This window comes from Saccharomyces paradoxus, chromosome VII (genome assembly GCF_002079055.1).
Source record: "Saccharomyces paradoxus chromosome VII, complete sequence".
Lineage (NCBI taxonomy): Eukaryota > Fungi > Ascomycota > Saccharomycetes > Saccharomycetales > Saccharomycetaceae > Saccharomyces > Saccharomyces paradoxus.
This window is the reverse complement of record NC_047493.1, coordinates 538,681-561,969: the sequence shown is the minus strand read 5'-3', so window position 1 is coordinate 561,969 and position 23,289 is coordinate 538,681. Positions and strand designations below refer to the sequence as shown.

The window sequence follows — 23,289 nt, the reverse complement described above, 5'->3', positions numbered from 1 at the left end:
GATGTTGATATCGCCTATTTAATTGCAGTCGCGTCAGCCCTCCCAGCACGCGATGGCTGGTTTTTTCTTTGCATTTCCCGTTTAGGCAAAGCGGCGTAGAGGCGCACGAAGCCGCATTTCGTGTACTTCTAGCTGGTGAAAAAAAACTCGTCGCCGTAGGTGGTTTCTCTTCGTTCCTTGCATTTTCCGTTGCCCATGCATCGTGCATATGTGATTTGAAGTCTTTCTATTTACGTATTGACTACAGACGACAATAATCTCCTCGGTAAGTTGGATGTAAGGAGATTACTAGGGGTATGGAAACAGTACTATTGTGAATGCTATTCCATAGTCTTCATCAGTTCATCGTAAAGCATGTCTTTAAGCATTTCTATCGGCACTTCTTCCTCCTCTTCTGGACGCATTATCTTGTTATCCAATTTCCAAAACTCATCATCCAGATTAAGTGGAGGATATTCCGGCTCGTCACTTGGATCATGGTACATTGCCAGGTAAGGATGTCTCAAAGCTTCCGCTGCGCTTATTCTTTTGTCAGGGTTGAATTGAAGCATTTTGTCTAATAAATCTATCATATCTGGATTCAGATCGGTCTTTGACCATACAGTCTCCCAGGGCAAGGGTGGTCTCATCGGTAGATTCGCTATATACTCTTTAGCCCTCTTGGATTTGATCTGGTTAAAGTCTTCGAAAGACGGAGTTCCCAAGACTTCCAGGATTAGCCATAGTTGATGATGATAGTCCCTGCCTGGGAATAAGGGTTTCCCAGAAACCATTTCAGCCAGAATGCATCCGCATGACCAGATGTCCATCGCAGTCGTATACTCTTGAAAAGTTAGCATGATCTCGGGTGCCCTGTACCATCGCGTTGCCACGTACTCCGTCATAAACCCTACCAGGGTTTCTCTTGAATCACTGCTACTAGCTAAGCACCTAGCTAGTCCAAAATCGCAAACTTTGAGATCACAATTGGAATTCAGTAATAGGTTTGATGGCTTTATGTCTCTATGGATAACTTGTGCGCTATGAATAGACTTTAAGGCTCTTAAAATTTGGTATGTGAAGTACTGCACATGGTCATCACTCAAAGTAGAAGAGCCACTATTCTGGTTATTAATTACTTTTTGTAGATCAGTTTCCATCAATTCTTCGACCAAGTAAACAGCATTCAGTTTATCTATGGATACTGGTCTTACTTTGTCCAGTATACTTATTATGTTTTCGTGTTCATGGAAATACCGTAAAAGCTTGATCTCACGTATGGTTCTCGTTACGAACAGTTTTTTGCTGAACGGTTGTATTTTCTTGATAGCTACCTTTATGCCGGAAGGTTTGTGAATTGCTGAACATACTGTTCCGTACGCACCTTCACCTATCAAATCTACGAGCTTATACTGTGAGGGGATATCAAAAGTTATTGTTCTAGCCATCTTTAAATTATTGGAAGAAAAGTGAAGATAAGACACTTTTTTGTTGAAATGACCTTTTCTACCTTTAAAAGAGACTTTCTTAAATTGTTAAATTTTTAGTCGGCTTTGATCTGATCCACTGGAAAAGAGGAAAGGAGGAAAAGAAAAAAAAATACGAGGACCGTTCGGGAAACTTAACGATTGCAAAGCACGATGTGTAGCTGTTGAAGTCTGGTTTCGGGTCAAGTGAGAACGCAGTAACTATAGAATAATGGGAGTGCACTAGGTATCTTAATAAAGATACATCATATATAGAAATATGCCTCGATATGTAAAATTCCTCTCTAGCAGCTTCACAACGCGTTTTGAATGTGAAAAATCAGGAATGTGAAGGAAAGACATCCAAAAAGTTTGAATTTTGAAGAGCATACTGCTTAAACGGTTAAGGGATTTCAAAGTGATCCGGTGGGCAATACATAATAAGTAACCAATTTTTTTTCCCTACAGTAAGTAGTTCAGTATTACTATACCGGAAAAAAATAATACTTTCTATTTTTTCTCACAAATGGGAAAAAAAAGTATTGTATCTTTATTTTGGCTAGACGTTCGTAATTTATAAAAAAAATTTAATGCTAATTTCTGAGCTAAATGTGATTAATAATCTTGATGTTTACTTTTCAGTTCCGAATTCTCCTATTTATAAAACTAACCGGAAAAAAGGAACAAAACATAAATACAATAACTACAGTTTTATAACATAAATTTAGCCCTTCTTCAGTTGTTTCTTCAAAAAAGGTGAGGCAGAAGCTTTTGCTCTTGCTATTCGAAAGGTAAACCTGCAATATCCACTAGCGGGTAAAATTTCATTTATGAGGTCTATATTATGATAAATCACGGAAGGCAAAGTAAAGAATACATAAGCCTCGATTTTATATTCTCTATACTTTTATATGTTGTCACTCTAATAAAGTTTTACAGATATTTAGATTTCGAGGTGCTTGAGCGTGTGAGGGAGTCACACTGATTCATCAATTACACAATGCAAGCCTTCAGTGTACTTTCAAGTAGTCGCTTTCCTGACGGAAGATAAATAATGGAGGGTTAGAAAAGTTTTTTTCTCGTCATATATCTAAGCCACGTGAAGATTTCTTTGTATGGTCAAAACGGTAATGATAAAGTGCATTTCCATCTTTCAAAACCAATTCTGGCTTGTGAGAAGTACAAATGAAATAAATTTACAGCTCTGCGTCATTCATTTCTCTGCCAGGGGGCAGAAAGCAGCAATGAAAAAAATATCGTCAAAGGAATGTAAACAAATATTTCCTCTAAGTTACTGTAATAATAAAGTTTGTATATTTTGAATATTTAATTAAGAGTATTTATCTTAATACCATGTCAGAGTTGAAACAGAAAAATCTTTGAATGGCAACGACTAACTTGCAGGTGAAACGTAAAGCAATCACTTCAATGAGTGATCACCAATTAGTTTTGAAAACAACTAAAATATACTACTATATGTAGCAGTTCGCAATCGGCATAAATGTTGAGAGACAGATATCGAATTTAGTGGACGCTGAAACACTAGAATTGATAATTCCAATAGAATATGAATGACGACATGTAAACAGAAAGAGAGCCAATAGTTTTATTGTGAAAAATAATTAACTCCCGTTTGGGGACTCCTATATCTTGAAGGAGTACTTCTAGTATACTCTGTATACCCAATAATACCACCTTTATTACAAATAAAATCCCAACAGTTATCTCAAAATTCATCCATTTCTCAGTTTTATAAATCTCTCATATACAATATATGAAGATATGCTATTTTCTTGATGAACATTAACTACTGATTAACGAAAATTAGATACGTGGGAAGAGAACGAGAAATATAAACTTGACCTCTTTTTAATATTTTACCAAGTATATCACCTACGTTACCTACAATTGCTATGTTACGGGCTCTATTAATACCGGATGTCTTGTCAAATCCTGATATCTTAAGAGTGACATATTGTTAGGACATATTATAAACTTTTGTCACAGAAGGTTACTTATCCTATATAATCTATATAAGATCTGAATCTAACTAAAGGGTAGAAGCGCGGCATCTCGGATCTAAACATAATTGTTCAGGTATTTACGTCTGGGTAGTTCATCTAAGGAGGGCAGGACTTTTTCCTTATATCGCTCAATCTGTTCCTTTCGTAGTCAGGTTGTTTCATATTTGCTGGATTGAAATTCTAATATCATCTATTTAATATCATATTATGATATGCGGTGCAAGAGGATGGCATAAAGATTGAGAAACAGTCATCCAATCTAATGGAAGCTGAAATGCAAGGATTGATAATGTAATAGGATAATGAATGACAACATATAAAAAGAAAGAAGATAAGGTAATAACACTATGTAGAACTATTGATTCCCTTTTGTGGATTCCTATATCCTCGAGTAGAATTTCTAGTATACTCCGTATACCTAATAATATAGTCTTTAACAACAACGGAATCCCAACAATTATCTAATTACCCAAATAATTCTCAATATTGTTTCATATTGTTTCATAAAAGTATTGATTGAACATTGGGATGATATAAGACCACTGAGGTATGCTTTTCTAAGATACAGCAGGATAACATGTGAAACGGCAACTTGGCCGAGTGGTTAAGGCGAAAGATTAGAAATCTTTTGGGCTCTGCCCGCGCAGGTTCGAGTCCTGCAGTTGTCGTCATTATTTTTTAAATTTTCTGATACATATTCTGCGATATCATTAATGACACACCACTGCCAAAACTTTTACTGATATTGTCGATTATTCTTTTTCATGTAGAGTATTATTATATGAATTAAATATAATATCAACAAATAAGTTTAAAAGCCATGTTATTCTAGAACTTTTTCATTTTTTTGTTTCCATTCTTTTTCATTTCCATATATGAAGTCCGAAATCGGTTGTTGGCTTTGGAAATTTCAAAGCTTTAACGATTTGGCTTAAAAAATATAGATATAGCAAAAAAAATTTAGATACAAGATTGAAGCAAACTGTCCTCAACTAATTTGGGCACGACCTGTGATACCTGGAATCGAAATTCTTAATCTATGAGTGACAGGTAACTTCGGGACAACAGCACCAAAGGTTGTCAAGAAACAATTCCATGAAAACAGCTTCAAATCATAATGAGCATAATGAGTACTGACTAAGAATAGCGCGATTGGAACGCTGATCAAAAATTTTCTTGAAGGAGTATATAAAGTTTCGTCATCAATTTGTTCCCACATCGTTAAGTTATCATAGGCACCACCATTGAAATCGAAGGGAGTACCTTTGATCAGATGGAACATGACATAGGACCCAATGACATAAGTCATGTTAGTTAGGGTCCACGACCATTCTGTGGTAACACCAGGAAACAGATTATAAAACAGCTTCAGCAGTATAATAATGACCACATGAATAATCCAAGCACCACGCTGGTCTACCCAAGTAGCATTCATATTTGGTAGGAGTTGCTGGTCATTTTCATCTTCGAAGGTCTCTGGTTCCACATGTGAAATTATGCTAGAAGAACGCCTTCTTCTATGATCTTTCACAGGTTCCGTCGTTTTAATTGATGAAGATGCACTGCCTGCAGAAGGAAACGGCTTAAGATCCGTTTGATCTCGACTATATGAGGTAGAAACCCCTTCATCAGTTCCTTGATAATCTAATTCAGTCATTAACTAATTGGATAACAATGCTGTGAAATACAAAATAAGAATGATTGTACTTGTTTAGAGAGAATACGCGGGCAACGACAAAGATAGCTGAGGAAATTCAAAAAGAGGATATCAAGCAGAGGAAAACGTTGCCAATCTCTAACCTTTTTTTTGTTTTGTGAATTCGCTGAAATTTGCTAAATCTGAAGGCAAGATCTCATGATAGTTTTTTAAGGTCTTGAAGTAAAAACATGGGCATTTCGCTATATCCGATAGTGGTCGGGTAACGTTTTGGGGGTACACAATGGCCTATTTTACCTTGGCTCCATTAGCAAAGAATAAGAAGATATACTCAACGCCAGTTGCCTAGCAACTCTGTGTGGGCCAAAAGGGTATTGCGACTTCTCACTATGATCCGATTTTACACCACATTCTACAAACCTCGTATTGGAACATATTACTGGAAATGACCGTCGAAAGAGATGCGCCTTTGGTGCCTGAAGGCTGGTGGCGCCGGCGGCCCTACGCGGTCTCTGACACGTCCGCAAACTCAACAGCTCCAGGCCAACTCCCCAATGACCGCCATATATATAGCTAGACTTGGATTAGTTGGTCTGTCTCGGAAATTGACATGTTGTGTATATCAGTGCAGTGTGAGAAGCAAAAGAAGGACGAAAACATATTAAATTAATATTTGTTGCAAAATGGTTTCTCAATTATTCGAAGAAAAAGCTAAAGCCGTCAACGAGCTACCAACAAAGCCCTCCACTGATGAATTATTAGAATTGTATGCTCTGTACAAGCAAGCCACAGTCGGTGATAACGACAAGGAAAAGCCAGGTATATTCAACATGAAGGACCGCTACAAGTGGGAGGCCTGGGAAAACTTAAAAGGTAAATCCCAGGAAGATGCCGAAAAGGAATACATTGCTCTTGTTGACCAATTGATTGCCAAGTACTCCTCTTAGGAAAGAGGCCCACCGGCTCCTTGTAAGGAGATTTTGGCTTAGCCTTCCTTGTCACTATTCTATTTGCTATATTTTATAGGCTGCAAAAACGTAACTTATATACATGTATAAATGCCCATATCCCATACTACTCTCTTTCGGGACGAGGCGTAACTATGTCAATAAATGTATATCTTTTCTGTTCCATTAGAATTTCCATCGTTTGCTGGAATACTGAGTCGCAATTAGGGGTTCGTATATTTAAGTCACGCCGAGAACGTCACTGATGCCAATACAACAAAGACTAGAATGGGCACATTCTCAAGAATGCTAAGAAAATTCGGTAATCTATGTACAGTTTTGCCTGTATACCTTTTCATATTACATTCAAAGGCTATGTCAAGTTTTCAGTTTCATTTGATGGCGGCAAAAACAGGGATTTAATTACTCTGCACGAGTGCGCAACTCTTGTGACAACAGATCAATTGATAGTACAATGCACTTGCTGAAGCGCACCCCATGTACACCTGATCTAACTTTAGAGCTTCTTTGGTTTTTCTTCATGTTTTTATCATGCTAGGAAAGAAAACCGTTTTTACGTAGTAGATGGGATGGGAGAATTCGGGTTTTTGGGAAAACTTAAAATTTCTTGTTGGAAACGTAGAAAGAAAAAGAAAAGTTTGCCTGCTGGGAAAATGCTACGTAGGATAAATATCCATCGATAGTTCAACAGCGTTAGAAAAGGGTAAGTGATTGCCACTGTGGTCACTTTGAATTATTATTTCCTCGTCATTCCTTCTGTCTTACCTTCTTCCCTACCACCCATTATATCAGACATATCATTTACATCAGAACTTATTTTGAATCGGATCAGATCATGAATAGTACCGCTGCCGCAATAAATCCAAATCCAAATGTTATACCGTTCGATGATACGTATATTCTTTATGATCCACATGACTTTCTATCATTCCTAAGTGCATATTTCTCGCTGATGCCCATCCTAGTGCTATCTTTTTATTTGTCGTGGTTCATCATCACGAGAGAGTTAGAAGCCTGCATCGTGGCCTTCGGCCAGCTGATGAACGAAATATTTAATAATGTGATCAAGAACATAATAAAACAACCACGCCCAGTATCGTTCGGTGCGTCGTTCCAAAATGATACTATGAGATCTGGTTATGGAATGCCCAGCGCACATTCCCAATTCATGGGGTTCTGTTTTACCTATAACTCCTTAAAAATATACACTTCATGGAGAAATCTAAACTTATGGGAAAAATACATTTTTTCTGGCGCATTAGCTTTATTGTCGTTCTGCGTTTGCTTTTCCAGAGTTTACTTGCACTACCACAATTTAGATCAAGTAATCGTGGGATTCAGCGTAGGAGCACTGACTGGATCACTTTATTTTGTTATGGTTGGCATCATAAGAGAGTTGGGCTTAGTCAATTGGTTTCTGAAACTACGCATTATCAGGTTATTTTACATGACAGATTCATATAATCTGGCACCTTTGACATTGAAAGAGAACTACGAAGCGTATTGGAAAAGAATAAATCAGCAACCTCTCAATGATAAAGCCAAAAAAGAGTAGGTTCGGTTCAACGCTCCATTTTTTTCTTTTATTTTAGCGAAACAATCTTAAGCATTTGTATAATTAGATAGCATTTGGTAGGCTGAAGTAGCCCTTTTTCTCATATAAGAAAGTCAAAAGTATGCTCTCACAATTACTGGTTAAGAACACTCTCTTTTAGAGCAAGTACTGTGTAAAGCGACGGTAATTATAAAAGTTTGTGACATCGTGCAAAGGAAGATCACAATGAGAAGAGTAAAGATATGTAAGTTCTATCAGTTGCGGAAATAATACCCTGACACTGCGGGGCAATTGTTCCACGGAGGGAAGGAATCGGCGCTCGGGTTTTATGAGAGCGCCGTGGATGAACTCACTTTTTTCTCGAGAAAAAGTTTCCTACGGCAGAATAAGACCCTTTTCCGCGGATAATTAGCGGTGCTTCACGACATATTGAATGGTTGTGAAAAAGCTTAAGGGAAAACCACGGATTTAACATGTCACCCACACTTAGATTACGAAAGCAAGGATTGCAAAAGAAAAGATGAGATATACTTTTGAGAGCAATAAATAAAATGTATAAATATAGCAACACTCTTCTCTCTCGATTATTTCCGCAGTTCTTCTAAGCATTGTAACATAAGTATACATAAAAACTTGTAACAAACGAGTAAAGTTAAAACAAATAGTGATAAGAAGGAAAGGCACCGCTTATCCTCTCTACAACAACAATACGTAATGCTACTCACACCAGCCAAGACTACAAGAACGAGAGACTCAGCAAATTCTAGTGACAACAGCAGTAGCAGTAAAAGCAATAGTTCAATCATGCGTGCTATAGTTTCTTCCCTTATGGTCAAGCCCATCACATCTCTCACTAATACTGTCACAAGCAGTAAAAGTTCCCGACGCAATAGTTCCCCGAGTAAAATTACAAGATATGATTTAATGAAAGCTGCCGCTGAAAACGACTTGAAAAGAAGCAAGTCCCAAGGACAAGACAAACTCAGAAAAAGCTCTAATGGTAGAAATAATGAAGAAATTTTGGTGTCTAATACTACTTCAGAAATTCAACGAACTGGCAGTAGCATATAGCAGCCCTGAGGTCAATCTACTTAGCTCCTCTTTTGCCTCCCTATTATCTCAAAAAATTCTTCTCCTAATATCTACTCGCATCTCATTCATCTTCATAATTACCGTATATATATATATACTGCCATAAATATACGAAATATAAACAGTCACGTTTTAATGTTAGAAAATTTCCTATTTTCTTATTATTTTCTTACATTGGATTTGTGCATCTGCCGCTCAGTTAGACACACGCCTACTCGTCTATTAATTAACAATATGGGCCAAAGAAAAAAGTGAGAGAGATTACAATTTTATTTTTAAAGAAACTAAACTAAACTAAATTGAATTTGATAAAAATATACATAAAAGAAACACAGGATTTATTTATTGTATTTTTTGTACGATCTATGTTAAAGTTGAGCTAGTTTATTCCAATTTACCACCCTTTCTTTGGATCAAAGCCTTTCTGTCCTTGTCCAAGTGTAATTTAGTGATAACAAGCTTGGATGGGTGCAAGTTAATTGGAACGGAAGCACCGTTGACCTTTTCCTTGGTGACCTTGTCAACTTGGACAGCAAATTTCAATCTGTAAACAGATGAAATTTTACCTTCTTGACCCTTCTTGGAACCACGAACAACCAAGACTTCATCATCTCTTCTGATTGGCAAAGCCTTGATACCGTATTGAGCTCTCAATTCCTTGGATAATGGAGCAGATAACAAAACACGACGTTCAGAGGATGGAGCAGTGAAATAAGCCTTTCTGGCCTTTCTTCTGTCAGAGGAAACGTCTATTGAAAACAAATGATAAAAAATTGTTAGTAAAAGCAAAACTTCTCTTTTCACAATGAGCACACAATTTTCATTCCACGTTTAATATTTATGTTGCTCCCACCCCTAGCGGAGTACAAACTTCATAAAATCAACAATACAAAGGCCTCTTCGTTAAGTCACGATTTAAACGGTAACTTCCTGCTATTCTATTTTCTCTGCGTACTCATTCTTTTTAAATCTATGCAAGCAATAAACAAGCTTGAGAATCTTTGATTGCTGAATGATCGGCTCAATGACTCACATTGAATATACAACGATTGTTTGCTCGAGTACTTGCCTCCTCATGATACAAATTGTTCCACAATAATCCTACACTATTCAGTTGTTTGTTCTCTTGCGCTTCATATTAACATATTTACGTGGACGGAAATTCACTCATGCTTTCTACTGTTGTTCGTATCCTCCAAACATACCTAGAGATTGCTTAGCCATATTTGATATATCTTTGGTCTTGCCGTTGCTATTCCTTGAAGAAAATAAGCACAGAAAACGAATTAATCTTTCAAAAAGAGCAAGATAGCTATTGCTACTATTAAGTTTCAAACACTATCTGTGTAAACGTATGGGGCTTCCCTCCCACGGCGGCCACCGTCTATTGACAGCCCATCCTAAACACTCACACCTGAAAATTTCCAAATCCTCGTGAGTCGCTCAAGCCGAGAACCGCAGAAATATTGTCGAAGAAATTTGACATTGCTCACTTTTCCACCCAAACATTAGATAGAGGTACAGGTGTAAAAGGAATAAGTTCTGTGGAAACTTCCATCAGGTAACAAAAAAGAGTAAATTTAATTCGCCTTTTAATGGATATATTTCTTAAATAAAAGACAGGATAATGGGCAAGAAAAATTGGCAAGCTTCAATCAAGTTTGTGATTTGATTTTTTTTTGTCGTTGATTGACAAAAAAAGAACTCAATATAGGTTCGGTTTCGAACCCGGAAAGGTAAAAATGACAAGGGAAGTTGACGTACGAACCGCTGAACTAGGTGGGTGAATTAAGAATTTTTCCGCGGAAAATAAACAGTAGCCATTATTGGTGTATAAAATATCGTTTCCTCTTCTTCGTTTTTCTTCTATTCCTTGGAGAGTTTCGGAGACTCCAATAAATAAAGGATACAGAAAGCAGTAAAAACATCTTGAAAACTTTGTTAGTTCAAATCCGAAGGCTTATTTTTTCAGTTAGTGTGAAGAAACACACTATAGTTCTGCATTCAGTTTTAAATATCAAGTAGGGAAAGTGTTAGGATATTGTTTTCCCGACTACAAGTTTACGAAATGAATTCAAGCTTGTCTAAGTTTTTACTCCGTTTAGGGCATAGAAAAGCTTCGTTTCCACGATCTAATATTTTCGTCGCCTCTCCGGTAATAAGTCACACATCACTTCTTAGAAGAACGCTACCGGGCAGAACAAGATTATACGGTAATGACGCTGGCGCAACATCAGGAAAGAAGGGTGAAAAGGCTGGCAGTAGGCTTAAACCATTGTGGCCCCAAGTAAAATCCGCCTCTACGTTTACCTTTTCAGGCATACTTGTTATAGGGGCTGTCGGCATATCTGCTATTGTTATTTACCTGATTCTTTCAGAACTATTTTCGCCTTCAGGTGACACACAACTTTTCAATAGAGCGGTTTCTATGGTAGAGAAAAACAAAGATATAAGAAACTTACTACAGTGCGACGACGGCATTACTGGAAAAGAAAGATTGAAAGCGTACGGTGAACTTATAACAAATGACAAATGGACAAGAAACAGGCCTATAGTTTCTACAAAAAAAATAGATAGAGAAGGCAGCACGCATCATTATATGAGATTCCACATTGAATCCAAAAAGAAAATAGCATTGGTCCACTTAGAGGCTAAAGAATCCAAACAGAACTACCAACCTGACTTCATCAATATGTACGTCGATGTTCCTGGAGAGAAGCGTTACTATTTGATCAAACCAAAATTACATCCGGTTTCTAATTCGAAAGGCTTCCTGGGAATAAGATGGGGCCCCAGGAAAGATTAAAGACAAATTTGTCAGAGTTGCTCAAGTTGTAAATATTCGTATATGACTGTTATTTTCGCGTGCATTTCTATGTATATCACCTGTGATGCTGTTGGCCATTACATCTAAAAGAGAAGGAAGACATCTATACTTAATTCGCTGGAAGAACTTACTATATAGCGAGAGGGGCGAGCCTCTAAGAAAATTATAATGAAATAATTTAGAAACTAGTAAGAATAGGAAGTAAAAAATACTTATGTATTTACGTGATAAACTCAATGGGATAGAAAAAAGGACTGTAAACTTTGAAAATCATTTGATCGTAGACCAGGTCTTCAAAGATGGCGTATGAGTGTAATAGTGACTCTTATAAGTAGACATCTGTAACCCAGTATCATTGTTAGATAGGTTTCTTGGTTGAACTAAGTTATGGAAAGTATTCTTCAACCCAGATCCAAGGTCAAGTGGAACATGGGCTGAAGCAACAGCAGGGCCAACAATGCATCCCACGAATATGATTAGTACCAAAAAGTACAAGCTGCAATATCTCCTCACCATACGTTTACGTAGGCGCGCCTGCTTTAAAGAATAAATAGGAGGACGAATTTGACGGGATGGTTTTAACCAGAACAACATGATTGAGTGGAACTTATCTATCTTCGGAATGCAAATAACTGGTAGTTGGAAGATCAAAATCACATGTCCCAAAACAAAATCCGCTGCAAACTCGGAAAGCTCAATGACTTTTGCAGTCAATTCCCTCGTCGGTTGAGTCCACGCCATATATCCTAAGCCAGTGCTGTACCATTTACCTGTCCAGAAGGCAGTATTAGCGTGATCGTTTTTAAATTCACGGGTCAACAATAATACCGTCATACAGTGAAAAATCAACCTTTGACATTGTATACATGTAACAACACCAATCAACATCCTAACAAAACTAAAACCCTCTAAAACCCACATGACAATGAAAAAAACAATATGGACAACAACAGCGATACCGTGTGCGATCCCTGCCATAACGGAACCAGTTTTCTTGCAGCACATGCCCAACAAAGGGCCAGAACAGCAGGATAAACCCATACAGAAGAATAAAACACCAATATCGATAGCAATAGGTGCTAAGGTGCAGATGATAATACGTAGAGTGGAGTTCACTTTGTCTTCATCAGTTGTCTTGACACCAGTTTGAGCGTTAATAAACGTGAAGGCAATAAAACAACCTGCTGCATAAATTGCGCACGGTATCATTTCAGCCATAATCAAATTGGTCCTGTGAGCCCTGCTGGCATCACCTGCGGATTTCTCTGATTCATCACCGACTAGTTTACGCTTAAAACCGGTAATACGAGATCTCGACATTCTCACATAGCCAATCCATGAATTTCTATGATATTTATTATTACCTCTTGACAGCCATCTGATATAATCTCTGTAGTCTAGGAAAAAATCTTCCCAAGCAAATTGATGCGGATTAAAAATGAACGGTGCAAATATTAGGGCTGATAATGATGCCCAAAACCATAATAAGGGAGCTTGCCAATGCGCCACAGTACCAAATAATAGCATCAACATCGATCTTGACCCCATATAAATGGCTGAACCGGCAAATCTAGAATAAAGAATAGAAAACGGTATACGGGATGTAGCAAAGCCACGACCCGTTGAAATATAACGAGCACCACCTACAGCAATATCACTTAATAGTGCAGAAGAATAGATTTGGCCAGCAAAAACTTCAAACATGGGAGATAGAGATAAAATGTGACGGAAAAATCTTTGAGTCGCTTTCCACAAACCACGCTCAATTAATTCTTGAACAACGATAGGGACAAATGCAATCCAAAAAACGATAAAAATAGATAACGTATAACGTCTCACCCAATCAATCGCAGGATGAAAATTGTAACAACCAATTGGATACAAAATATCGGTGGTTGGCTTGTTTCTGTCGTAAATACACAAAATGGATTCATGGGCCAAAGCATGCAGGTTCACTAAAGTTAGCATGAACATTTGCAGAGATAATTGAATAAATAAGTTATTCAAGTGAAACCCTGGATGCGCATAATAGAACGTCAAAAAACGGTCAATAGGCAATTGCGTACCCAAATAGTAGTATTCACGAGATAACATTTGTTCACCCATACCAGCACCAATCTTAGTAGTGAAATTCAAAATTGTACCAAAACCTAAATCTCTACCTTTACCACACTGATAGTATTCGCAATGCTTGATACGACCACCGCGAAGCACGGCGTTCATACCAGCATAAATATCTTCATTTAGATGTAGACCCTTTTGTGCCTTGGAAACACCACCTCTAGTAGTCATGAATGTAGCATTAATAAAATCTGGATGACCATAATGCAATTTACCGCCAATCTGCGCCAAAGTACGGGCAAATAATGTACCAAAAGTTTGTTCTTTACCAGCCGCTACGTCACCTAGAACACCAGAGTTTTCAGAGAAAATATATTCTCTAGCACCTACAATCGCAACAGGGTGATTTGTTGATTGGTCTTCATATTTTAAACCAGGAGTATAAGGATGAACTTGCTCAATTCCCAATTCTTCAAATTCTGCTAAGACAGACCTGATTTTCAAACACTCTTCCAAGTAGTTATCTTGGTTAGCATCAATCAGTTGAATGTACTCACCTCTGTAGAAAATCAAAGCATGATTCTGGTTATCGGATTTACCATCACCAAGAATAGGATTACCGGATAGTTGAACTCTAAATTTGGGACGTCTACGACCATTCTCCAAAATCTCACAATGACCATCAATTAAAGCAGAGTAAATTCTTGGCTCTTCACCTTCGCTCAAGGGAGGTTCTTCGTCCAGGTAGGCAATTTGTAGGTCCGGATAAGCTCTTAACAGAAACTCAGCATTTTCTAGTTCATGTGGTTTAAACTTGGCTAACCTTTGCATAGAAACCAAGAATTTGAACTTTCTCCTTGCCATTTTTTCCAGTTCTCTTTCTAAACCATCAGCATTGCCACCGAACATTTGAACGATTTCTGGATTTTCCACACGATACAGTAATTTGATAGCCCTTGAATAATTCATGAACCCTGAAATAGTACGATATAAAGTTTGTGATCTTAAGGAAGCCCAAATTCTCGTACGTAAGGTATATTCAGGTGCAGCAGATTTGAACCCAATACAATAAAAGGGCAAATCATCAATTTGAGATTTCAAAGCGTCTTCCTTTTCAGGTTCCTCTTCATTGTTTTCATACGCAGCAGTTTCTTCAGCAAGGATTTTCGTATCCTTAACAAAACAGTCCCATTCCACAGGGTGTAATTGTTTCAGGTATTCCAAAAGAGTAACTCTTGAAAATTGATCATCTTCACGAATAATTTCTCTCAACGATAATAGAATCCTCTCAGCATAATGAGGAGTTAATACAGTAAATGTTGGCATATTGTCAACTGGCAGTGGTTCAGGAATCGGAGTTGATAAAGATTGGGCAAAAAATGAAATACGGCGCTCAGCTTCTGAATCTCTAGGAAAAAATTCAGTCTCAAAATTATTATCGTCTTGGGAAACAAAGAAAGTAGGAGCTCTCAAAGTCCTCTTCCCTTCAATTTCAGATGGAACTTGATGATATAATAATTTCTGTACATGGTCGATGGCCAATAAGTGTTCTCTGTACATGGAAATAATGATAGCATTCCAAATTTGAGAAATCAGAACTTTCGGTTTATACTTTATTTCCATATCAGTAGTAGCCAAAATCTTAGAGTAAATTCTTTTTGGTAATCTGGTGAAAATATTTCTCCATGGTGTTAAGATAGAAATACCCAAATAAAACGATTTTCCGACGGAGAAAACAGTGTTAACAACGATATACCACAAATAAGTGTCTAAAAAGAACAGAATGAAGTCTGTCGCTATCATTAAACCTAAAACAATCTTAGGCTGCACTTTACAAATCTTATCACCCCACCAGTATTCACCAGTACATCTCATTGAGGTAGTGGATAATATTCTGATTGGATCTCTTAGCGATAGGATTAAAAAGAAATATGATTCTGCATATTTAGCAGCAAAAACAGTCACCCAGACCAAATAAGACATCCATCTGTCTAAACCATGCAATGGAGCAAAAGACGCAGTGAAGGTTTGTGAAGCAACATAACTTCTTGTGGATTTTTGCATATAGGATGTAAATAATCCACCCAATGGCATTACGGAGAAGAAAACAAGTGTTGCCACAGCGACAAAAAACATAACTGCCCCAACAACATGAGCGGCAGTAGAATATACCGTGTCCTTATCATAAGCGAAAACGAATATCACAGGCCCTAAATTAATACCCAAAATGACACACAAGAACCAGAATCTACGAGACAAATGTTGAGCACCGGCCCATTTCCTTGGAACAAATGACCATTCACATAAAGTAGCGGCAACTTGAATCAAACATGCCACAGTACCACCTAATGCCGCAGTGGCCCATCTATAGGCTGCCAAAGGCTGGTTGTTGACCAATTGTTGATAGTTGTGAGTATAGAAAGTTGGTGCATTGTAAGCACAATACATCCAATACACTGAGATGTGCATGATCCAAATACGATTGAAGTTGGTAACTAGATGTAACCAGGAACGTGTTTCTTTGTAAGTCTTAAAGAAGACATTATCCCATGTGATTTCTCCCAGTTTCAAATAACGCTCCTCTGCTGACAAATCGATCAGTCTGGTTCCATCTTCCATGACAATTTTTGCTATACCTTCTGGATACCAGAACAATTGATTGACATCGTCATACCCGATAACTTTGTTATGGTCTTTTTCACTCTTCACGTATCGACCGTCCACAATTTGATAAACTTGACTCCTAATAAAACGGTACAGAGGAGTAATGACTCTATTTAAGAAATCTCCTTCGGGTAGGGGATCAGGACGTTGTTGACATTGTGGAGAATCTAGGTAGTCAGAGGCACATTTATAAATGAAGCAAAGGCACTCCGGAGTAAATCTGACTTGATTTGCCTCACCCCAACATAATAAAAATAAAGCGATTTGACGAACCATTTCGAATGGAGAAAGTTGATTCATCTTTGACTTCCATCTAAAGTCGGCAGCTTCTAATGAGTTATCACCCTCAATTTGGTTTAAAGTCTCCTCAGTGTCTTCAGGATTAGCTTCTTGCATGGCTTTTTTATTTTTCTTCTTAGCCTTTCTTGCCTTTCTCGATAACTTACCCAATTTCATATTCCTGAAACCAATTTCATCATCCATGTCAAGTTGAGCGGCAAAATACCATTTTTTGTAATTGGCTGTATCACCGCCAATGTAGTCCGAATGCAAAGATAAAAGAGCCTGTTCTGGGGACATCCTCGAAGACCTAGAGTCTAAAAGTGTCATGAAATGATCGAAAATATTTCTCATAGAATCCCTTTGGAAACCGAATTTATTTGTTAAATCTATAAAGATATCTTCGATTTGTTCGATGGGCAAGGGAGACTGGGGGTCTGCGGTCCATGCGGGATATGGATCATTTGGTAAGGCCATTTCAATGGCATTAGGGTCGTAGTAGTGGCCATTACCATTAACCACACCATTTCCATAGGGAGTCGAAGCCCCTGAAGAGCCATCTTGTTCGGGATAACTCATTTGTGAAGGAGTATATTGATCGTTAGGATAAGTACCGGATGGAGGACCATAGCTACTAAAATCTGAGAAGTTCTCTCCATCTTGAGATGACGGATTCATCATATTTGGGGGCTGGTTATAGTAACTAGCATCGTTATTATAAGGGTCTTGGTCTTGTGAAGGATCCTGTCCTTGAGGGAACTGTGCACCATCAACATATTGTTCATTTGGATCATAATAACCATCATCCAGTTGGTTTTGAGTATAAATCGGTTGACCGTACTCATCGTACGCACTTTGATCCTGTGTCACTTGGTACGTAGGGTAATTACCGTCACCATTCCCATCACCGTTATTGTAATACTGGCCATTCAAGTTTGGATCGTTGTAGGACATAACTATGACCGTTTAATAATTATTTATTGGCCCACTTCTTGTTTTTTCTTTTCTTCTTTTTGTATAGCAGTATATCCAGGCAGCGTTCCAATTAACTCTTTTGTAACTTCTTCTATATGCCTGCAGAAAATATATGCGGCTTTCTTTGTAACCTCCAGTCTTCAGCAATATCTAAGTAACCACCAAAAAAAAAAGGAAAAGCGAAAAAGAGAGATGTAAAAATAAACGAAGGATGCGTGTTAGGTAGAGTTTTTAGTAGTATATATACAAATAACACAAAATAATATATGTATGAAATATAATACTTTATGAAACTCTATTCTTAGCACACCAGGTAGAAATCAGGAAAATGGAAAAATACGCAAAATAAGCCCTTATATTTGTATCTCGTAATTTCGTGTCACACACTCCTTGTGTATCTGTCTCTTCTGCTCTTTGGTGAAAACTTAAAATAAGTAGTAAAAGAAATAAAGAGGAAACGAAGAAGAAATGAAGAGAACGAGGCTGGGGTTGCTCTATTCCGTTTTGTTCTGCTCTTTCCTATATATACATACGTGCACCTCTATTTGCATCATACCGCCCAAACGTCTTTAGCCACGTCCATGTTGGAACGGCCAGCGTGAAACTTGGCGATCTTATCGTATGCATCAGCATCATCTCTTTTGGCGATTTGCCGTTACTAGGCCTTTAGACTGGTGTGGCACGGCCCACACCCCACCGCCATTTACATAATAGTCCGCAAGTCATGAGCTACGGCTAACGCACAGCCACCGGTTGATGCCACTATCCCCTTGCTCCGGGCAGTTGCCTTTAGTCCTCGTGCCGCTCCACAAAGTTGACGATGCTTTCGGCACATTCCCCGGGCTTCTCCGCATTTACCCAGTGACCCGCATCGATATCACGTGTTTCAAAGCGCGGGAAGAACGCGCCGATGATCGGAAGATACTCGTCGACCACATAATGCGACTGGGTAGCCCTGATGAATAGCGCAGGTCGCGTCCATCGCTCACGAACAGGATCCAGAGGCCAGGCGGCTATCTCACCCTTGACGATAGCATCTTTCAGGGTCTCGAGAGGAATTCGTTCTTCGAACGTATATGACGATGCAGACGACGGATTGTCGATCTTAACCCTTTTCAACGTCGTCAGAAGAAACCGCCTAACTAGCTCATTGCCGCTAATTCTTTCCGCAAGGCGTTCATCGGCCTGTTTTAGTGTTTGGATGGTTTTGCCTTTGTCGTTGACGATTTCCATCAGCGCTCTGATGTACTCGACAAACTCAGCGTTAGGGCGTAGACTGACTGGGGCGTTCTCTATACAGACTAACATCGAACACAATTGCGGGTTCTTCAAGACCAGCATCATAGCGACTTTACCACCCATTGAGTGACCTACTATGATAGGTCCTCCATCGGTGTTTAATTTGTGTTTTGCGATGAAGTGCTTCACGTCTTCCGACATCGCGGCATAGTTGTGTATTGAACTGTGCGGTGAGGTCCCATGGTTTCTTAGGTCTAACAGGTACACGTCTCTTCCCAATTTGTTGTTAAGGTTTCGGCCAATGCTTCGGTTGTTGAGTTTGTTACCGAATAGGCCGTGCAGTATGATAATGGGTGGTCTTGGCTTCCCTTTATCGCCTGTTGTTACCGTATCTGTCTTGACCACCTCATATGAAAGGTCCAGTGGAACTTGCTTTTGCTCTTGTACCTTTAGCATTGAATGAAAGGCACATATTGACTGATTAAAAATACGGAAATTTGTAGTTCTTCGAATTATATTCTGTTTCACATGTATTGTTCCATACTGTGCCAGGATGAACCCCTTACCCAGCATCATTATATTATATATTTGCCAATTTGCTCCCGCGTATCACCTTTACAATTCTCTAAAGCTTGAAATGGCGTTCACCCTCAGTTTATTAGTCCATTCTCTTTTTCTTTTTTTTTTATTGGCGGTTTCAAGCGACATATCTGATGGATAACCCCTGCACGCTCTTGAAAAAAAAATTGCATGAGACCAGTATTGTTCGGCAGAGATTGGAAGAAAAGAAGAAGAAAATAATCAGCAAATTAAAAATGGTCAATGGCGTATATTACAATGCAATCAATAGAGACTTGGACATCTCTTCCTCCAGCCAGTGTCTTCGGTTTCTCCAAGAAACAGTTATACCGTCTTTAGCAAGTAATACTGACAACAGTACATCAATACTGTATCATGGCATATCGAAAAATGATAACATTAAGCAATCGATAAATAAGTTAAACAAGCAGATCAACGCGACCGATGGAAGTTCGAGCCAACAACATGCACTTTGTGTATTCTCTTATGGTCCACATATTCAAAAAATGTTAAGCATATTGGAAATATTTAAAAAGGGTTACATCAAGAACAATAAAAAACTGTATCAATGGAATAAATTAACGTCGTTCGATATAACAAGAGAGGGCAGAAATGAACTACATGAGAATAGACTCAAGGTTCCGATTTTAGTTACCCTCGTATCTGATTCAGAGATTACGGATTTAAACTTACAATTATTTACTAAACAATAATCGACAAACTCTTTAGCACCCATAGCTATTTTTGCATTTGTACTCTATAATATAAGATACTTTTAGAAGGTTTTAACCGATACCAGAACTATCAACTGTTCCTACTACAAGAAGTATGTATCATTGAATGAAAGAAAAGGAATGCATGAAATGGCACAGCTTTATTTGTTTTCTTCCCTTTGGAAATCGGAAATTCAATGATATGTCCTCTTTTATAAAAAAATAATAAAGACATGATCGTTAATTTAGGCCTCGCTTTGAATCCATAAACCACCGCAAAAATGCAAAATCTACGGATCTTCGAAGAGGCCATCTTAAACTTGGTGAAGCTTGTTACAAGAACCCCAAATTCTCACTAACATTTAAATTCTTTACCCATGGAAATACAGAAATACGAAAGAAAAAAAAAATAGAAAAAAATTGTTAGGCTCCTACCTAGCAACTTTTCTTATTTTCATTTTTAGCGTCAGTGATCATTGTGTGGTTCTTTCCTTATGCAAATATTACTTCCCACCGGCTAGGTTAAAAGGAAAGGCATCAGATCTGATCAGGTATTAATGCGTTTTATATTGATGATTATGTTTCTACATGGAAAAATCTCTGGTTTTTATGAGGACGCAAATTTTTTTACCAGTCGTGCTTGGTCACCTTTCACGTTTGATGGAGGATACCAAGTGAAACAATAAAAGTTAGGGCTTTCTGCTTTTTCGAGTCACGTTATTTTTACCATATAATGCGTTGGTTCTTTCATCTATTGCAAATTTCGGTGAAAGCAACGCTGCCTCATCATATTTTTCTCTGCAATAAAATCGCAAGTATATCGACATCTTGCATGCTCAATTTGAGTTAAAAATCAAAAATTGTTGATAATTAGAGGTTAACAATAGTATTAATGAAGAGCAAGTATGGATCTTCTTATACTATATAAGAGAGGTATATAAAACACACGCCGATTGGTCATATTAATTATGACCAATATAATAGTGATTCCGGTAGTTGCTATACATTAATGTGACGACTCATATTCCTCATATATGTAGCTACCATATTATGTTCAACTAATAGATCTTTAACTCAGCTTCAGTATTGTCTGAGCTTCTCGTTTGACATTCCTTCTGCAATAGGTGCAATCACACTTAAACAAAGATACGAGGTGTACATTAATATACGATGTAAGCATTTAGATTGTTACCATAGCAACCCATGTCACATTAATTACTACTCGTTCCAACAAAAATGCCTCCTAATACGGCCGTCGATGCGATGCAGTTTTCCCTTTTTACAAATAAAATGATACTGATAAGAGTTACTGTGAGGCTGTTACTAAATAAATGTTGCAATGGGGGGCGGTGTTCGTGATGTTTTCTTGGAGTTATATCCGGTAAATATATTCTCTGAGATCTTCAGATCTCAGAGTATTTGTCATGGTTGAAACTGGATAACGTACCTTGATAGTAATAACTATGTCGCAGATGAAACGCTAACGATTACTTAAAAGGGTAATCGCCAATTACATTTGAAACGACCGAAGACACTGAGAATTGGGTGAATAATTAGATAATTGCTGGGATTCCATTGTTACTAAGGGCTATAATATTAGGTATACAGAATATACCAGAAGTTCTCCTCGAGGATATAGGAATCCACAAAAGGGAATCGATAGTTCTACATAGTGTTATTATTTTATCTTCTTTCTTTTTATATGTTGTCATTCATTATTCTATTACATTATCAATCCTTGCATTTCAGCTTCCATTAGATTGGATGACTATTTCTCAATCTTTATGCCATCCTCTTGCACCGCATATCATAATATAATATTAAATAGATGATATTAGAATTTCATTCCAACACATTCCAACAGACACATTGTCTCAAACAGTATTAAATCAACATATATAAATACTAGCACTCTAGGAAACTACAATCCAAGATGTGATATATAGAAATAGAAGAAGAACAAGTTTAAGTTTAGATCTGAATTCCCTTTAACACTTGGATAAGCAAGTTCTTTAACACTTGGATAAGCAAGTTCGCTACGTGACAGTATTACTTCCGTGATAGTTTAATGGTCAGAATGGGCGCTTGTCGCGTGCCAGATCGGGGTTCAATTCCCCGTCGCGGAGATTTTTTTTCACCAGAAGACGTTAATACTACCGATGAGGCAAATTAAAAGTTCATTCTTAATGACCTCTGAACAAGAAACTGGGAATCCTTAAATACTCAGAGGCAGTAAGTGTAAACACAACTGTTCTTATAAACAATAAACTACCTTGGAATAAATTTTGGGTAAATATTTTTTTACATTTAGAAATTTTACTCTTAACGATATTAGTAAAAAGGTCATAGTCATTTAAAAAGGAAAAGCTCGAGTGTAACCCTAAGAAGGTGATACTGTGGACCAATTAATACACTTGAAGTACTATATACATGAGAATTCGTAAATATGTATAAATTATCTTTATGCGTTTCTTTAAAACGCTGGGAGTGTACTTATTCGTCCCAGCCGTCCTTCCATCTTTTTTCCCAGAAATCACAGTCAAATTTAGGTTTTCTCAATTTCACATTGACTTTATTATGAGCTTCACACATCCACCTTCCAAGCTCTTCTCTTGATCCAACTCGTGGTGCATTTTCTCTTATATACTTTTCAAAGTCTTTAGCACACCAGTTGCAGGGATAAATATGTGAGAATATATTCAAGAACTGTTTCATTTCCCCCTTCTGTTGATCTGTAGGTTTAGCAGGATAGTTGGCAGCTACAGAATGCAACAGTGTCCATGAAGACCGACCTAGTTGCCCTACGTCAGGAGGGTCAATTTTCCTGTATGTTCTTGAGCCAGGTACTAAATCTGAAGGTGTGTTAGTCGAAGCCGCCGTATTTGCTAGGGTTTCATTGGATGAAAGGTTCTTCAGGCCGTTCGATATCTTGCCAGTCACATATTGGAAATCAAGTAGGGTGTTACATGATCGACAACTATTATAAAGAACTTGTTAATAAAAATTACACGCTTGACTGGACCAGAAGATCCTGAGTTGTTTTGCATAATTTAACATACGGTTTCCCATCTTCGTCGTATATTATTTGCCTCCCACTTAAACCTTCTTGTGGAAGATTATCTGTCATTCTATCGATTGCTCTCACGGGGGGCTTTGTATTTATCAAAGGTTGAGCATTGTTTGAATTTTTCATACCTTTTGAATTTAGATT

At 37.9% G+C, this 23,289-nt stretch overlaps 11 protein-coding genes and 2 non-coding genes across 13 annotated transcripts; 7 read left to right on the top strand and 6 right to left on the bottom strand.

The window, feature by feature from the left end:
• Nucleotides 1–320: 320 nt before the first annotated feature.
• On the bottom strand, nt 321–1,427 carry KSS1 (mitogen-activated serine/threonine-protein kinase KSS1; the record flags this gene model as incomplete). The annotated part of the gene is made up of 1 exon (XM_033910498.1): nt 321–1,427. One exon carries the CDS (start codon nt 1,425–1,427, stop codon nt 321–323), a length of 1,107 nt encoding a protein of 368 aa, XP_033766389.1.
• A 2,628-nt stretch (nt 1,428–4,055) lies between these two features.
• Nucleotides 4,056–4,137, top strand: SPAR_Gtrna18S. Its single transcript has one exon. It is a non-coding gene; the product is annotated as a tRNA-Ser (tRNA).
• Nucleotides 4,138–4,457: 320 nt separating this feature from the next.
• Nucleotides 4,458–5,126, bottom strand: ORM1 (sphingolipid homeostasis protein ORM1; the record flags this gene model as incomplete). The annotated part of the gene is made up of 1 exon (XM_033910497.1): nt 4,458–5,126. The coding sequence occupies one exon, from the start codon at nt 5,124–5,126 to the stop codon at nt 4,458–4,460; it is 669 nt and encodes a 222-aa protein (XP_033766388.1).
• A 683-nt stretch (nt 5,127–5,809) lies between these two features.
• On the top strand, nt 5,810–6,073 carry ACB1 (long-chain fatty acid transporter ACB1; the record flags this gene model as incomplete). Its single annotated transcript, XM_033910496.1, has 1 exon — nt 5,810–6,073. One exon carries the CDS (start codon nt 5,810–5,812, stop codon nt 6,071–6,073), a length of 264 nt encoding a protein of 87 aa, XP_033766387.1.
• An 856-nt stretch (nt 6,074–6,929) lies between these two features.
• Nucleotides 6,930–7,649, top strand: CAX4 (dolichyldiphosphatase; the record flags this gene model as incomplete). The annotated part of the gene is made up of 1 exon (XM_033910495.1): nt 6,930–7,649. One exon carries the CDS (start codon nt 6,930–6,932, stop codon nt 7,647–7,649), a length of 720 nt encoding a protein of 239 aa, XP_033766386.1.
• Nucleotides 7,650–8,363: 714 nt separating this feature from the next.
• Nucleotides 8,364–8,720, top strand: SPAR_G02630 (uncharacterized protein; the record flags this gene model as incomplete). The annotated part of the gene is made up of 1 exon (XM_033910494.1): nt 8,364–8,720. The coding sequence occupies one exon, from the start codon at nt 8,364–8,366 to the stop codon at nt 8,718–8,720; it is 357 nt and encodes a 118-aa protein (XP_033766385.1).
• Nucleotides 8,721–9,125: 405 nt separating this feature from the next.
• On the bottom strand, nt 9,126–9,965 carry RPL26B (60S ribosomal protein uL24; the record flags this gene model as incomplete). The annotated part of the gene is made up of 2 exons (XM_033910493.1): nt 9,126–9,490; nt 9,947–9,965. 2 exons carry the CDS (start codon nt 9,963–9,965, stop codon nt 9,126–9,128), a joined length of 384 nt encoding a protein of 127 aa, XP_033766384.1.
• Nucleotides 9,966–10,809: 844 nt separating this feature from the next.
• Nucleotides 10,810–11,547, top strand: TIM21 (Tim21p; the record flags this gene model as incomplete). The annotated part of the gene is made up of 1 exon (XM_033910492.1): nt 10,810–11,547. The coding sequence occupies one exon, from the start codon at nt 10,810–10,812 to the stop codon at nt 11,545–11,547; it is 738 nt and encodes a 245-aa protein (XP_033766383.1).
• A 291-nt stretch (nt 11,548–11,838) lies between these two features.
• On the bottom strand, nt 11,839–17,526 carry GSC2 (1,3-beta-glucan synthase GSC2; the record flags this gene model as incomplete). The annotated part of the gene is made up of 1 exon (XM_033910491.1): nt 11,839–17,526. The coding sequence occupies one exon, from the start codon at nt 17,524–17,526 to the stop codon at nt 11,839–11,841; it is 5,688 nt and encodes a 1,895-aa protein (XP_033766382.1).
• Nucleotides 17,527–18,336: 810 nt separating this feature from the next.
• On the bottom strand, nt 18,337–19,242 carry IMO32 (Imo32p; the record flags this gene model as incomplete). The annotated part of the gene is made up of 1 exon (XM_033910490.1): nt 18,337–19,242. One exon carries the CDS (start codon nt 19,240–19,242, stop codon nt 18,337–18,339), a length of 906 nt encoding a protein of 301 aa, XP_033766381.1.
• A 257-nt stretch (nt 19,243–19,499) lies between these two features.
• Nucleotides 19,500–20,078, top strand: POP6 (ribonuclease P/MRP protein subunit POP6; the record flags this gene model as incomplete). Its single annotated transcript, XM_033910489.1, has 1 exon — nt 19,500–20,078. The coding sequence occupies one exon, from the start codon at nt 19,500–19,502 to the stop codon at nt 20,076–20,078; it is 579 nt and encodes a 192-aa protein (XP_033766380.1).
• A 2,054-nt stretch (nt 20,079–22,132) lies between these two features.
• SPAR_Gtrna17D lies at nt 22,133–22,204 on the top strand. The gene has a single exon. It is a non-coding gene; the product is annotated as a tRNA-Asp (tRNA).
• Nucleotides 22,205–22,571: 367 nt separating this feature from the next.
• ERV1 (flavin-linked sulfhydryl oxidase) lies at nt 22,572–23,271 on the bottom strand (the record flags this gene model as incomplete). Its single annotated transcript, XM_033910488.1, has 2 exons — nt 22,572–23,055; nt 23,138–23,271. The coding sequence occupies 2 exons, from the start codon at nt 23,269–23,271 to the stop codon at nt 22,572–22,574; spliced, it is 618 nt and encodes a 205-aa protein (XP_033766379.1).
• Nucleotides 23,272–23,289: the final 18 nt, after the last annotated feature.